Source organism: Phacochoerus africanus, chromosome 8, assembly GCF_016906955.1.
Source record: "Phacochoerus africanus isolate WHEZ1 chromosome 8, ROS_Pafr_v1, whole genome shotgun sequence".
NCBI classification, from domain to species: domain Eukaryota; kingdom Metazoa; phylum Chordata; class Mammalia; order Artiodactyla; family Suidae; genus Phacochoerus; species Phacochoerus africanus.
The window spans coordinates 6,688,937-6,701,347 of record NC_062551.1 but is presented as its reverse complement, the minus strand read 5'-3'; the positions used below and the strand labels follow the sequence as shown (position 1 = coordinate 6,701,347).

At 57.9% G+C, this 12,411-nt stretch overlaps 1 protein-coding gene across 2 annotated transcripts in view; it reads left to right on the top strand.

Annotated features, from left to right (window-relative positions):
* Positions 1-12,411, top strand: part of CMIP (c-Maf inducing protein) — a 228,883-nt gene that overhangs the window by 142,462 nt on the left and 74,010 nt on the right. The window contains exons 1-2 of one of the 2 annotated variants that reach the window (XM_047789046.1): positions 694-900; positions 8,622-8,672. In XM_047789046.1, coding sequence (XP_047645002.1) covers positions 709-900; positions 8,622-8,672 — 243 coding nt within the window. In that variant the 5' untranslated portion in view covers positions 694-708. Of the gene's footprint in view, positions 1-693; positions 901-8,621; positions 8,673-12,411 lie in introns of those variants that run through there. The other variant, XM_047789045.1, reaches the window with a different exon arrangement.

The window sequence follows — 12,411 nt, the reverse complement described above, 5'->3', positions numbered from 1 at the left end:
AGGCGACTAAGCCCCTGGGTCTCATCCTTAAAGAGCTGCTGGGCCCCCTGGGGAGACAGAGCCGTAAACAAATGACTGCGGAGGGAGCAGCTGAAGCAGAGGCGTGTCCCCCAGGACTGGGATCCCAGAGCAGGGAGTGACTCATGTGGTCTGGGGGCACCAGAAGAGGCTCCCCTGGCGATTTTAGAGCTGGGTGCGGAGGGATGAGTAGGAGTGTGCCAGGAGCAGGGAGCAGGGCAAGGGGGTGCACAGCGTGAATGTGGGGGAGGCAGTGTTGTGTGCCCTGCCCTGGAAGAGAGGGGGACGCGGGGGCAGGTCCCTGCAGATGTGTCTGGAGCCAAATCATGCAGGTCCTATCAGCCGAGTGAAGAAGCCACGGCAGTTTTCTGAGGGCCATGGGGAGCCATTGAAAACTCCTGAGGGGTAGAGGAGACCGCAGGGGGATCGCCCTGGTTGTGGGGCGCTGGATCTGTGAGTGGAACAGCTCCCTGGGTGCAGCAGTCGCTCCACCAGCAGCGGCTTCTGGCGCTGGAGGGTCACTGTACCCCCGAGGAAGGTCTGGGCATCACCTGCCCCGGGGATGGCAGTGAGGCTTGGAGGATGTGGGTCACTGGATAGCACCAGAATGTCCCTTTAATGCAGGCCGTGGCCGCGGGCCGGCGCTGCTGACTTGCCTGGCCTCGAGTCAGAGCTCCCCCTGCCGTGCTGATGGGCGGCCAGGCCTGCAGCTGCTCCAGGCCCCCCCCTCGCTGCCCCCTGCTCCCGTGGAGCCAGAGGCTGGAGCAGGATCGCAGGAGGAGGGGGAGGAGGAGGAGGCTGGCGGCTCCTGGGATTCAGAGCGGGACTCGGAGCCGGGTGAGAAGCAGACGCAGCCTTTGCCCGTCGCCCAGGGAGGCCCAGGTGGGTGCAGCTCTGCCCCTGCCCCTCGGTCTCTCCCTCGCTGACACTGTCACCACTTTACCTTGCTTCCTTCTTGTTGTCACCCTCCTCCCCTCCTGTGATTCATGGGTGGCGTGTGGCCTTCTTGTTATATAAGCGGGTTCCAAGTCGTCTGAGAGATGGGTTGTGGGCTGGGAGGTCCGCATGGTTATGGGGGGGCCTGAGGGCGCATGGGGCCCAGGGTGGTGCCCTCAGATGCCAGGCAGGGCGCCCCTTAAGCGCTGTGATGATGGTCAGCTGGCTTGTCCTGATTCACTTGACAGGCCCCAGAGCCGCCCTCCCTTGGAGGGGAGGCGCGGAGGGTGAGGACCAGAGGCAGCCAGGTGTGCTCGGAGGGCAGGGCCACCTCATCGAGCTGCATCTGGGTGCCCCCCGCCTTCTCCATCAGCAGAGGAGGAGGGTGCCTTGAACTGTGCTGCAGCCAAGAGCCACGTAGGGTTGTTTGCATTCAAATTTATTGACTCAAGAGGGCAGTTTCTCGGTCCCCTGGCCCTGTTCCGAGTGTTCAGTAGCCAGGTGTAGACAGTGGCTACGGTCGTGGCCAGTGCAGGTAGAGAGCGTTTCCATCACACACAGGATGCGACCCCAGGGCTGTTCGCTTTGACCCTAAGCTCCGGACACCGCCTCCCACCCCACCCCCCAACGGGAAATAGCCTCAGGATACAGGGGCGGCTGTAGGACTCCAGCATCCCTGAGTGGGTTCGGTCCTGCTGCGCCTGGTGTGGCTGTGCTGGCCGTAGGGTGCTGTCGGGGCGCGGGGGTCTGCCCGGCCTCTCTGTCTCTCTCAGCTTCCCCGTCCCCACGTGAGTCTCTTTTGCGTGTCTCTCCCTGCCGCGCTCTCTCCATCCCTCCCCTCTGCCCTCTCTCCGTCTCCTGAGACGTGGCCCTGTCTCCTGTCCTGTAGTTTGTTTTCTCTGCCATCTTTCCAGGCCTCTCTCCACCCGAGCGCGTTCCTCTTTGTTTCCTGACTCAGTTCTCCCCTCTCTCCTCTCCTGTCCCCCCCCACCCCCCGCCCCCGCCCCTCTCCCAGCTGCCTGGTGAGAGTTTGAGTCCATTTTTCCCCCAGACCCCCGGGGAGCTGACCTGTCTGCATCACCAGCAGATTAAGAAATGCTCTCGGGCAGTCGTGCCCCCTCTCTTGCCCGAGACACCGAGCAACACGCCAGCAGGTCCCGTCACCAGACAATGGCGCCAGCCCTCCAGCCTGGGTCCAGTGGGTGTGTGTCTCGATGCTTTGTGTATTTCGGTGTGAGCTCCCTAATGCCGTGTTATTAGAGCCCTGGGTGCAGAAAGGACCTGTGTATCTTCTTTCTTCCCTGAATGCCCTTTCTGCTGGCCTTTGGTCTGAGGAGTAGCGCCGCAAGTGCAGAAACGTGCAGCAGAAGCACCGGGGTGCTCCTTGCCAGCCCGCGCGGGTGGGGGCTGCCCGGCGGGATTAAGAGCCGCATGTTTGGTGGCGGGTCCTCTTCCAGGGATCTCTGCCTCCTACGTGGGTTTCCCCCTCTTCGTAAGAGGTGGACGGAATCCACTGCTTGTAAAAACAAGGGTCCGGGCGGGTCGAGATCAAGGGCACCCTCCTTTCCCTGGAGCCACTGCTGCGGCCACTTCCTGCAGTGATTTCCGAGGCCCGCTCGCCTTGCCGTTCCCAGAAGCCCTGGGGGAGGCCAGGCAACTGTTTACCCCAAACGCTGGCGGGGGTGGGGGCGGCGGGGCAGGGACAGGGCGGGTTCCCTTCTTACTGGAAGCCGGAGAGAAAGACCTTTCCGGCCTGTAAAGCACGTGCTGTTTTTTCCCTAAGAAGCTGGGCGGGAAGGAGAACCTGGGAACAGTCACCCACGGGGCACCCTCAGCTGTTTTTCTCACCTCTCGAGACAATACAACAATGAGGGAGAACTTGGCAACTTTCGAAGAGGAAATTAGGCGGAATTTGCCTGGAACGAGGCCCTTTGAGTATTCGAAAGATTTATCACCAGGAGAAGTCCTGCCGCCCGAGCAGGCCTGCCCACTTCCAGGGGCTCTCTTGCCCAGGCTGGAACCCAGGCTCCCTCGAGTAACCCCCAGGACTTGGAGCCAGGCCCTGAGTCCCGTGGGCCCGGGTCATCCAGGCTCAGCCATCACACGTCAGGGTAGTGCCACTGCAGAAACCCACTCTCTCCCCGGGCCCGCTCCCCTCTCCCTTTCCTGGGAAGCCACTGAGAGATGCCTGGGGTTCTAGAGGTCCCCCTGCCCCCATGGCCTCTGTCCTTCTTCTGAACTAGATGAGAAACTAGGGGAAGGAGCTGGACGGCCCACGCTTGTCACAGCCTCTCTGGCTTCGACAGGGGACATGTCTGTGAGGGGGCAGTGGCCACACCGAAGGTCACCCCCCCTCTTCTGGAGGAAAATTCTGGCCCACCCTCTGGTTCGAGGGGTGGGGCCTCCTGGTGATCGGAACTGGCACCAGGAGGCCCCACCCCTCCATCCGAATGATGCTTTCAGATTTCCCAGCCCAGTTCCTGGGAACCCAGTGGTAGGGAAGACAGGCTGTGGGGAGAGAGCAGGCTGTGCAGCCTTGGACAGCAGGGATCCCCTCTCTGGGCTTAAGATTGATCTGTAAACTGGACCCGTGATACCTGTCTCCCTGGGTGTTGCAAAGATCAGCAAGACTGCATGTAAAATCCTCAACACTTAGCACAAGAGGTGTTCAGGAAAGATCTGCCCTGACTGCTTCTAGGGCCCTCGTCAAATACGGCGCAGGGAAGAGAGGGCGTCAAGGCTGACTAGTTCTTTGAAGTTCACTGCGTGTGAAATGTTCTCACTGAACAGAATAGGTATACTGATGCTTCATTCCCCCTGCTGTCCACTCCCTGCCCACCCATTTATCCACCAGTCTGTTCACCATCTGTCCATCATTCCACCCATCCCTCTGTCCATCCACCTTTCCATTTATCCATGTATCCATCCCATTAGTCAGTCAGGCAGTCAGTCAACAAACATTTATCTGAGTTTTATGGACACAGTGGTGAATAAGTCAGACATGCTTGGTCCCCGACCTCACAGAGCCCACGGGCTGGAGAGGAGGAAGACCAGCGATCACAGGACAGTGTCATCTGTTCGATGAGGTATCGTCACCTGACGTGGTGACGGGGGGCGGGGGCAGGCACCACTAAGACACTGGCATGTCGGGTGAGACCCAAAAGGCAGATGGTTGAGGGAGCGAGGGGCTGGAGGCAGTGCCTTCCTGCTGGGAGGGACCCGCCATAGGAAAATGGGACAGGAAGCAGAGCGCGCCAGCTCGTTCTAGGCTGCGGCGGTAACACAGCCCCACATTCTAAGTGGCTTGGAACAGCATGGGATTGTTTCCCACTCGGAGTGCGTGTCCATCCTGGGTCAGCTGGGAGCATGCACCATCTGGATGTTTCTGGTCAGCAGGCTGGGGGAAGGGACCCACGGGCTCTTCAGGGCTTCCACCGCAGGCGACACCAGGCACCTGGCCGAGTGTTCCTGCCACCTGCCCGAAGGAGAGCTGCAAGTGTTGGGGAAGGACTCGGATGAGACCACCCCAAGCTGGGCTCTGAGTTTCCTCATCAGAGACACAGCAGAAGAGAGATTGGCTTAGAGTTGGGTCTTAACCTGTGGTCCATGCGTATTCTGAAACTGCCTGCACAGTTGCGTGTGTGTGTGTGTGTGTGTGTAGCAAGTGTGCAAATGTGTATGTTACTTGGGTACAAGTCCATCGCTTGTTTAAATCCCCCAAAGACTGAGAACCCTGGGTTGGGTGATACCTGAAAGCCCATTGAGCCTCTGAATCGAAGAGCCATTTGTTGTAGTGGCTGCACGTGGCCGAGGCTCCAAAGTGGAGCTGGCCCAGGGTTGGGGGACAGGGACTTTGGCCACCTCCCCTCCCAGCTAGCTGTGCTGGGGGAGGAATGAGCCACAGGTGGGTGGGAGGCCTTCAGTGTCTCTGCCTCCCAGGGCTGGAGGTGAGGTGGGGCCAGCAGCTCATGCTTTGCCTCACCTGTAATTAATTCACTCCTCAAGGAGTTCCCATCATGGCTCAGTGGTTAACGAATCCAACTAGGAACATGAGGTTGCAGGTTCGATCCGTGGCCTCGCTGTGTAGGCCGGTGACTGTAGCTCCAACTTGACCCCTAGCCTGGGAACCTCTGTATGCTGTGGGTGCGGCCCTCAAGAAAATAGAAGGACGCCACAGCCCTGCCTCCCAGTGAGTGCCCACCCCTCACCTTGACTTCACTTGCCCGAGACCCAGAGTCCAGGGCAGGAGCTCCTGATCACTCAGCCCAGCTCGCAGTGGCCAAGGGAGGGGCCGATTAAAGACCTTTTTTTTTTTTTTTTTTTGTCTCTTTAGGGCCGCACCCATGGCATATGGAGGTTCCCAGGCTAGGTGTCCAATCGGAAGTGTAGCCTATGCCACAGCCACAGCAACGCAGGATCTGAGCCTCATCTGCGACCCACACCCACACCACAGCTCACAGCAACTCCGGATCCTTAACCCACTGAGCGAGGCCAGGGGTTGAACCCGCAACCTCATGGTTCCTAGTCGGATTCGTTTCCGCTGTGCCACAACAGGAACTCCTTTTTTTTTTTTCCTGATGAAAGACCTTTGACAGGGACTCAGACTTGAAGCCCCCGGCTTGGGAGGGCTGGGCCTGGCCCTGGGGAGACGGTCCGTGTGGGATTTGGCTGCCGAGGCCAGGACCAGGGTCGCCATCCACCCCAAGTCCCACCGCCTCCTGTTTCTTCCGAGGCTGCCGTTCGCCTGTTCTGCGCACCCAGCCCTGCTGGTACGGGCCACACTAATCAGAGCGAGGGGTTTGGAAATGAGACCCTGCCCTCAGTGAGCTTACCGTCCTCTCATTGGTTCCTCCAGCAGGTCTCTCCTGGGTACCTCCGGCCCCAGGCCCCGGGGATACAGTGGGGGTCACTCCTGGGTCACACCCGGGTCACACACCTTGGCAGGGCAGCAGGGTGGGTTGGCCAGTGGAAGGCAGGTCTCCTCCTGCCCCACCTCGCCCACCGCCCTCTCCTCTCTCTTCCTTTTATCTTCACTCATTCGGTCCAGCCAATGACACATTATGGGCACCATCCAAGCCCGCAGTGGGCCCTCGGAACCCGTGGGACGACCCCTGTCTGTGCTAAACCAGCCGGGCCATACCTCCTCTGTTTACTTCTTACTGCTGCTGTGGCAAAGTTAAACAACACAAAGGTATCAGCCTACCCTTCTAGAGATCCGAATCCAGCGTGGCTACCACTGGCTAAAATCGAGGTGTCCGCAGGGCTGGTTCCTTCTGAAGCCCGAGGGAGTTACCCATGTCCTTGCTGTTGCCAGCTTCCAGAGCCGCCCGCCTCCCTGGGCTCATGGCCACATCATTCCAACCTCTCCTTCCGTCTCTGACCATCTGCCTCCCTCCTGTAAGAACCATTGTGATTACAGTGGCTCACCTGGATAATCCAGAATAATCTCTGCATCCCAAGGGCTTTCACTTAATGACATCCGCCAAGTCGTCTGCACCTAAGGTGGCGCACTCGTGGGGCATTAGACGTGGACAGACCTCAGAGGTTCCCTTGTGCCACCTACTACCCCTCCCTGCTCTCTGGCCACCTCGGTTGTGATAAAAGCAGATAAAAATGGTCGTGGGCCAGAAGCAGGCAGGAGCTGGCTCATACGGGCGTGTACCACCTCCCGGGAGCCCAGCGCCATCATCTCTTTTTATCTCTGGTCCAGGGACATCCCCCGGTAGAGTGGAATCGGCCAGTGTGGCGTTAGTGACATCACAGAAGTCCACACACACCGTGGTTGGGACTTTTAGCCCGGAACCTCTTTTTCAGCACAGTCCTGGCCGTGGTCGGTGCAGGTACCCAGCCCTGCTCCCGGTAGAGTGTTTGCACTTTGCTGGGTGCTGCGCTCAGTAAGTTAGCATTTTACATGAATTATCTCATCGTGTGGGATCTTTGCACCGCTCTTTCTGAGCGTGGGATGTATTTTGTCGCCTTAATGAACAAGAATCGTCATGAGACCACAGCTAGGTCAGCATAGACCGGAGGTGACCCAGCTACAGACCTTCCAGGGCTGCTGGTCCCTGTCACAGACTCCCCTTTGGCCTCCGCTGCCCCGGTCAGGTGTCCCAGGCTTTGTGCCGTCAGGGGACTTACTCCAGGTCACATGGAAGCAGAATGGGGCCATGAGCCCAGAGCTGCCAGAAACGCAGCTACGGCAGAGGCACCTGCCTCACACGGAGGGTCTCCCTCGTCTGCTTCCTGCTCGGGGCAGAAGCAGGAGCGCACCTTGCCTCCAGGTGCCGCTGTGGGTTGGCTCCGGGTCTGGAACGAGTCGCTAAGCTTGCCCGTGGGAGCCTGACTCCCGGCTGCACAGGCCACTGAACTGGTACATTTGTTCCAGCCCAGAGATTTCCCCAAACTGCCCTGGGCGAGCGGCTGCTGTTCCATCAGTGACTTGGTGGGGGCTGTGGGGGAGGTCAGCTGCAAGCCCCAGATCTCCCTGAATGAGGGGGACGCGCTGTCCACGCTGATGTATGTGCTGTGCGTGTGCGGGGGGAGGGGCGGTGTGGTCAGGGACAGACATGGACATTCGTGCTTGGGGAGAGGCTGTGGCCTTTGTCAGACTCCCTCTGACCTTCAGGGCCCGTGGGATCAGGCAGGGACCCACACGGCGTTTCTGCTTTGGGGGTGGCCAACGGCAAACGTGAAATGCTGTCACACTGTGGTTTGGGCCTGAGTCAGAGTGCCGGGTTCAAGCCCTGGCCCCACCCCCAGTGCCTGGGAGCCCGTGGGAGAGTTTAACCCCCGAGCCTCAGTCTCCTTGTCTGTACTGTAGGGACAGGGGTGCAGACGGCGCCAGCTTCCCAGCTATGACTTACAGGGCCTGGATGAACCAGTCCACCATGGGGCTCAGTGTGGCATCTAGCGCCCGTTAAACGTGCCATAAATACCATGTTGCCATCAGCACATCTGCTAGAACCGGAGGTGAGCGCAGCGTGGTGGCGAGGAGTGGCCCAGAGTCTCTGGACTGGTGTGGCGCGCATCCCGGAAGGTCTCGCTCCCTGCACGGTGTTCTTTAATGCAGTTCTGCCCGAGTTCAAGGCCAGGTGCTTTCTACCATGGCTTTCGGCAGTTGGCAGGAGGGCTGGTGGTTAAATTCACAGGCTTGGAAGCCCGGCTGCTGGCTTGAGTGCGGTTGTTTGACACGAGAGCTCAGGGTCTCCGTTTTCCCCCTTGTGAAGCAGGCACGCTGTGGCCCACCTCTTCGGGCTGTGGTGCAGGCTGCCACAGAGTATGTGGGTGACCACCGCCCAGGGCCCGGAGTAGGGCTTGGGGAGCCCCCAGTAAGAGCCATCAGCAGCAGCATCTCACCACACGCCTCCCCCACTCGTCCTGGTCCCTCCCGTCATCCTGAATAGCTTGAGATATGAGTACAGTTAAAGCTCTTCCAGCCAAACCCATGCCCGGTGGCATCGATGTCTTATTTCAGACAAGACCCCCGGGGTGACGGGTTCTGGTCTGGTTTTTCACGCGGGGCTCAGCTTGGAGCACCCCTCTGAAGGGTAAGCCAGGTCACAGATCCCATGGGACAGAGCCGGCTGGGGCTCGCGTGCGGACCTGTGCAACGCTCTGTGTCTGCCGGCCAGTCACTGGACCTCACTGCCCTGATCTTCTCGTTGCAGGCTGCCAACAGCTACCTGCGAGACCAGTGGTTCCATTCTCTGCAGTGGAAGGTAAGTCCTGACTCGCTTGCTTGCTGGAGGCAGCTGCCTTCGTCTCAGCAGCTGAGTGTGGGCTCACAGCAGGTCTGCCCCCGGAGGCTTGAGGGTGGAGGTCTCTCGCCTTCCTGGCAGCTCAGCCGAGGAGCTTGGCTCACTGTATGGAAGCCCCCGCCTCCCTCTTTGACAGTTGATACCTTTCCCCTCTCGAGGCAGGAAACTGCCTTCCTCCCCTTGGCCCTCGGCTTTGCTCGGGAGCCTCACAGTGTGTGCCTGCTTCCGAAAGGCTCAAAGAACCACTTGCTCTCAGGGCAGGGGCTCTCCTGAGAGGCTCGGGGAGGCAGGACCTCAGGGGCTCAAGGTGATGGCTTGAAAGTAACTTCCGGGAGTTCCCTGGTAGCGCAGCAGATTAAGGATCTGGCGTTGTCTCCACGGTGGCTCGGGTTACTGCTGTGGTTCAGTCTCTGGCCTGGGAACATCATACCACTGGAGAGACCAAAATAATAATAACAGGAATTTTTTTAAAAGTTCACTGAACAAAAAGTTCTTGTGTTTAAAAGAAAACGAGAAACGTGAAGTTCCCATTGTGGCTCAGCGGGTTAAGACCCTGACACGGATTGTCTCTCTAGGGTTGTGGGCTCCATCCCTGGCCCTGCTCAGTGCGTTGCTGCAAGCTGTGGCCTAGGTCACCGATGCGGCTCGGATCTGGTGTGGCTGTGGCCGTGGCAGAGACCTGCAGCTGCAGCTCCGATTTGACCCCCCCTAGCCCACAGACTTCCACGTGCCACAGGTGTGGCCGTAAAAAGAAAAAAACAAACAAACAGGAAAACAAAAAGCAAAAAAAAAGTGATTTCTGAAGGTGGCACCAGAGATAGATTCATCAGAGATGCAGAAGCCCAGCTGTATTTCCATAGGCTTCGCTTCCTTTCCATTATCTGATTCTTTGGCCTAATTTTCCAGTTCTGGCTCTGCTTAGGGTGGTCCAGGGCCTTCTAGCACAGAGGGCGAATTAGTCCCCTCCTGGTCACGTTCAAGACCCAGCGGCGGGATCTACGAGAAGGGTCCTCCCAGCCTTCTGGGGAGTCCACGTTCTGCTCCCTGGCTCAGGACCCTGGCACCCTGCCTCCCCATCTCCCCGCCCTCTGATCTTTTAGTTGAGAACAAGCCATGACAGGCCTGCGGCCTTGCAGAGCCAGCAGGGCGAGGCTAGAATGACCTGCGTGGCCTGAGCCGTCATCTTTTGGTAAGCCGTCGGGCGGTGGGGGACAAGCAGCTGGCCCTGTGCAGGGCTTGCGGCATGTGCCATGTTGGGACAAGCACGGGACACGCGGCATGCCTCTCGTGCCTCTGGAGGGGCTCCCATCACAGCTGGGCGGAGGGCGGAAATCCAGCCCCGGAAAATTGCATTCCTGGTCCAAAGAGGGCCGCCCCTGGCCCTTCCCTGACAGCTGCAGGTCCTCTCTCTCGTTTGTGCCTGCATGGCCGTCTCAGAGGCCAAGCGGGAGTCTCCAAGTTGGGGCTGCGAAGGGAAAGGACCAGCGTTTCCTGAGCACCCTCTGTGTGCCTGGGACCTGAGACCAGCCTGTCTGTTTCACCCTTGTAAGCCTGGTTGTCCTCATTGCTCCCGTTTTCTCTCTGGGGAAGGGGAGGCCAGACTGGACCCCTACCTCCCCAGCCAGTAAGGGCCTGGGGCAGCATGCAGACCCTGGCCTTTCCCGTCCCTGTGGGTTCCTAAGAGCACGCGGAGGACCCTGGGTGTCACCCGGCAGGCAAGCGGCGCCGGCCTGCTCAAGGAGTTGGCGGGGGCTGCTGGAGCTTGATTTCTGCAGGGACGTCGTCCCTGAGGCCTGGCTCTCTGTGGCCCGATGAGTCCCAGGACAGGCAGGACGCATAGGGCTGCCTGGGAGAGCACTGGAGAGGAAGAGGGGAGGAATATGGGGTGCTGTGTGGTGCTAAGGGCTCCCCAAAAGAAGAGGCCCGTTCACTGCCCTGGGTGCGGCTATCGGGCGACTCTCCTACCTCCGCCCTCCTTGTGTTTCTCCTTGTGCATCCTCAGCAGGTGCGACCTTGCTTTTTCTTAGCTAAGGATGGGACAGAAAGTCCTTAGAGACATGCTGCCCATCTGACAGGTTGGGGAGATGCCTTTGAAAAGGTGGCCAAGATCAGGGTCTATGAAGAGGCGGGGGGTCTTTCGTGATTCCTCAGAACTCTGCTTTCCCCCTTGCCCTGGTCCCCAGATTCTTCAGCCATGTCCTGGAATCTTTGGGAGCACCTCAGAGGCAGTGCTTATACCACGTGTGAATATTCTCCGGCTGTAAGGGGGGAGTGTGATGGTGGGCACTGAAAGCCGAATTTCAGGAGACCGCGACGGCTGGAGGGAAGATTGGAAAGGGACAGGTTTGAAATGTGCTAACTCAGATGGCAAGGATTGCATGTGGGGTTCAGACAGTCAGGTGGGCAAGTACCCAGTTAGGGAGCCCTGGGCTTCTAACAGTTCTCATAAGGACCTGGATGTCTGCACTTCATTTTGGTGGCATTTGCTTTATTTACAGTTGTTACATTTAATCACTTAAGTCGAAAAAAAAAAAGGAAACCAACAAGCATCCAGGAAACTCAAAGCAGGGTATCGAGGATGCAGCAGGGAGTGGCCAGGTGGTAGATGGTGACCTCTGTTCTCATGGTGTAAGCACTCACTTGTGTCTTAGGCAAGTGTAAGGCACTAGCAGTTTTCCCTTTTTGCCAGTCCCCGCCCCCTCACCACTGATTTAGGTATGCTGCCACCAGGTGGCAGTGATATCTCAGCATCAGCAACCTGACTTCATCCCTGGGGCTCTTTGCCACTCATTCTGGATGAGGTTGGAGGGAGGCATGCTCTTCTTCCCGGTAAAATGGCAAAGAAACAGAAGGTGTTTTTGAGGTACTGCTGGCTAATGAAATGAGCTTAGAGACCCACACGCAAATCCTGGGTCTGTAGCAGTCTTGTAGTGTGCATAGATTCCAGCAAGTGTTGATTCAGATGCAGTTACTGAGGGCCGACAATGGGCAAGGCGCGGCTGGGTGCTTTCCTGTTCATCGACAGCAGAAGACGAGGCTCCTATGGGTCGAATGACTCGCCCATTGTCACGCAGTGTTTTCGTTACACTACCTCTAGCTACATCCAGCTGCACCTGACTCTGAGCTTTGGACCCTTCCGCACATTCAGGATGTGTCCTGCTTCTCCTGCCTGCTACAGCCACTCTCTCCATCTTTACCACCAACCATTTTGGGGTTTGCTTTTTTCTTTCTTTTTTTCTTTTCTTTTTTTGCTTTTTTAGGGCCACACCCACAGCACATGAAATTTCCCAGGCTAGGGGTTGAATTGGAGCTGCAACCGGCAGCCTACGTCACAGCCACAGCAACACAGGATCCGAGCTGCATCTTTGACCTATACCACAGGTCACAGCAACACCACATCCTTAACCCACTGAGCGAGGCCAGGGATCGAACCCACATCTTCATGGATACTAATCAGGCTCATTACTGCTGAGCCACAACAGGAACTTCTGGGGTTTTCTTTTTCTTTTCTCTATCTTTAATCTTTTTTTTAAAAAAAATCATTAGAACATCAAAATTCAGGACTTGTGAGATCCCACAGCCTTAGTTTAGATTTTCAAATTTTCTATTCGCTGTTTTTGTCATTTTTTTCCCCCTCCACTAATACGTGTGCCCATGTGGTAGCCCACAGCGAATACATTCTTCTGTTTGGTAAAAAACA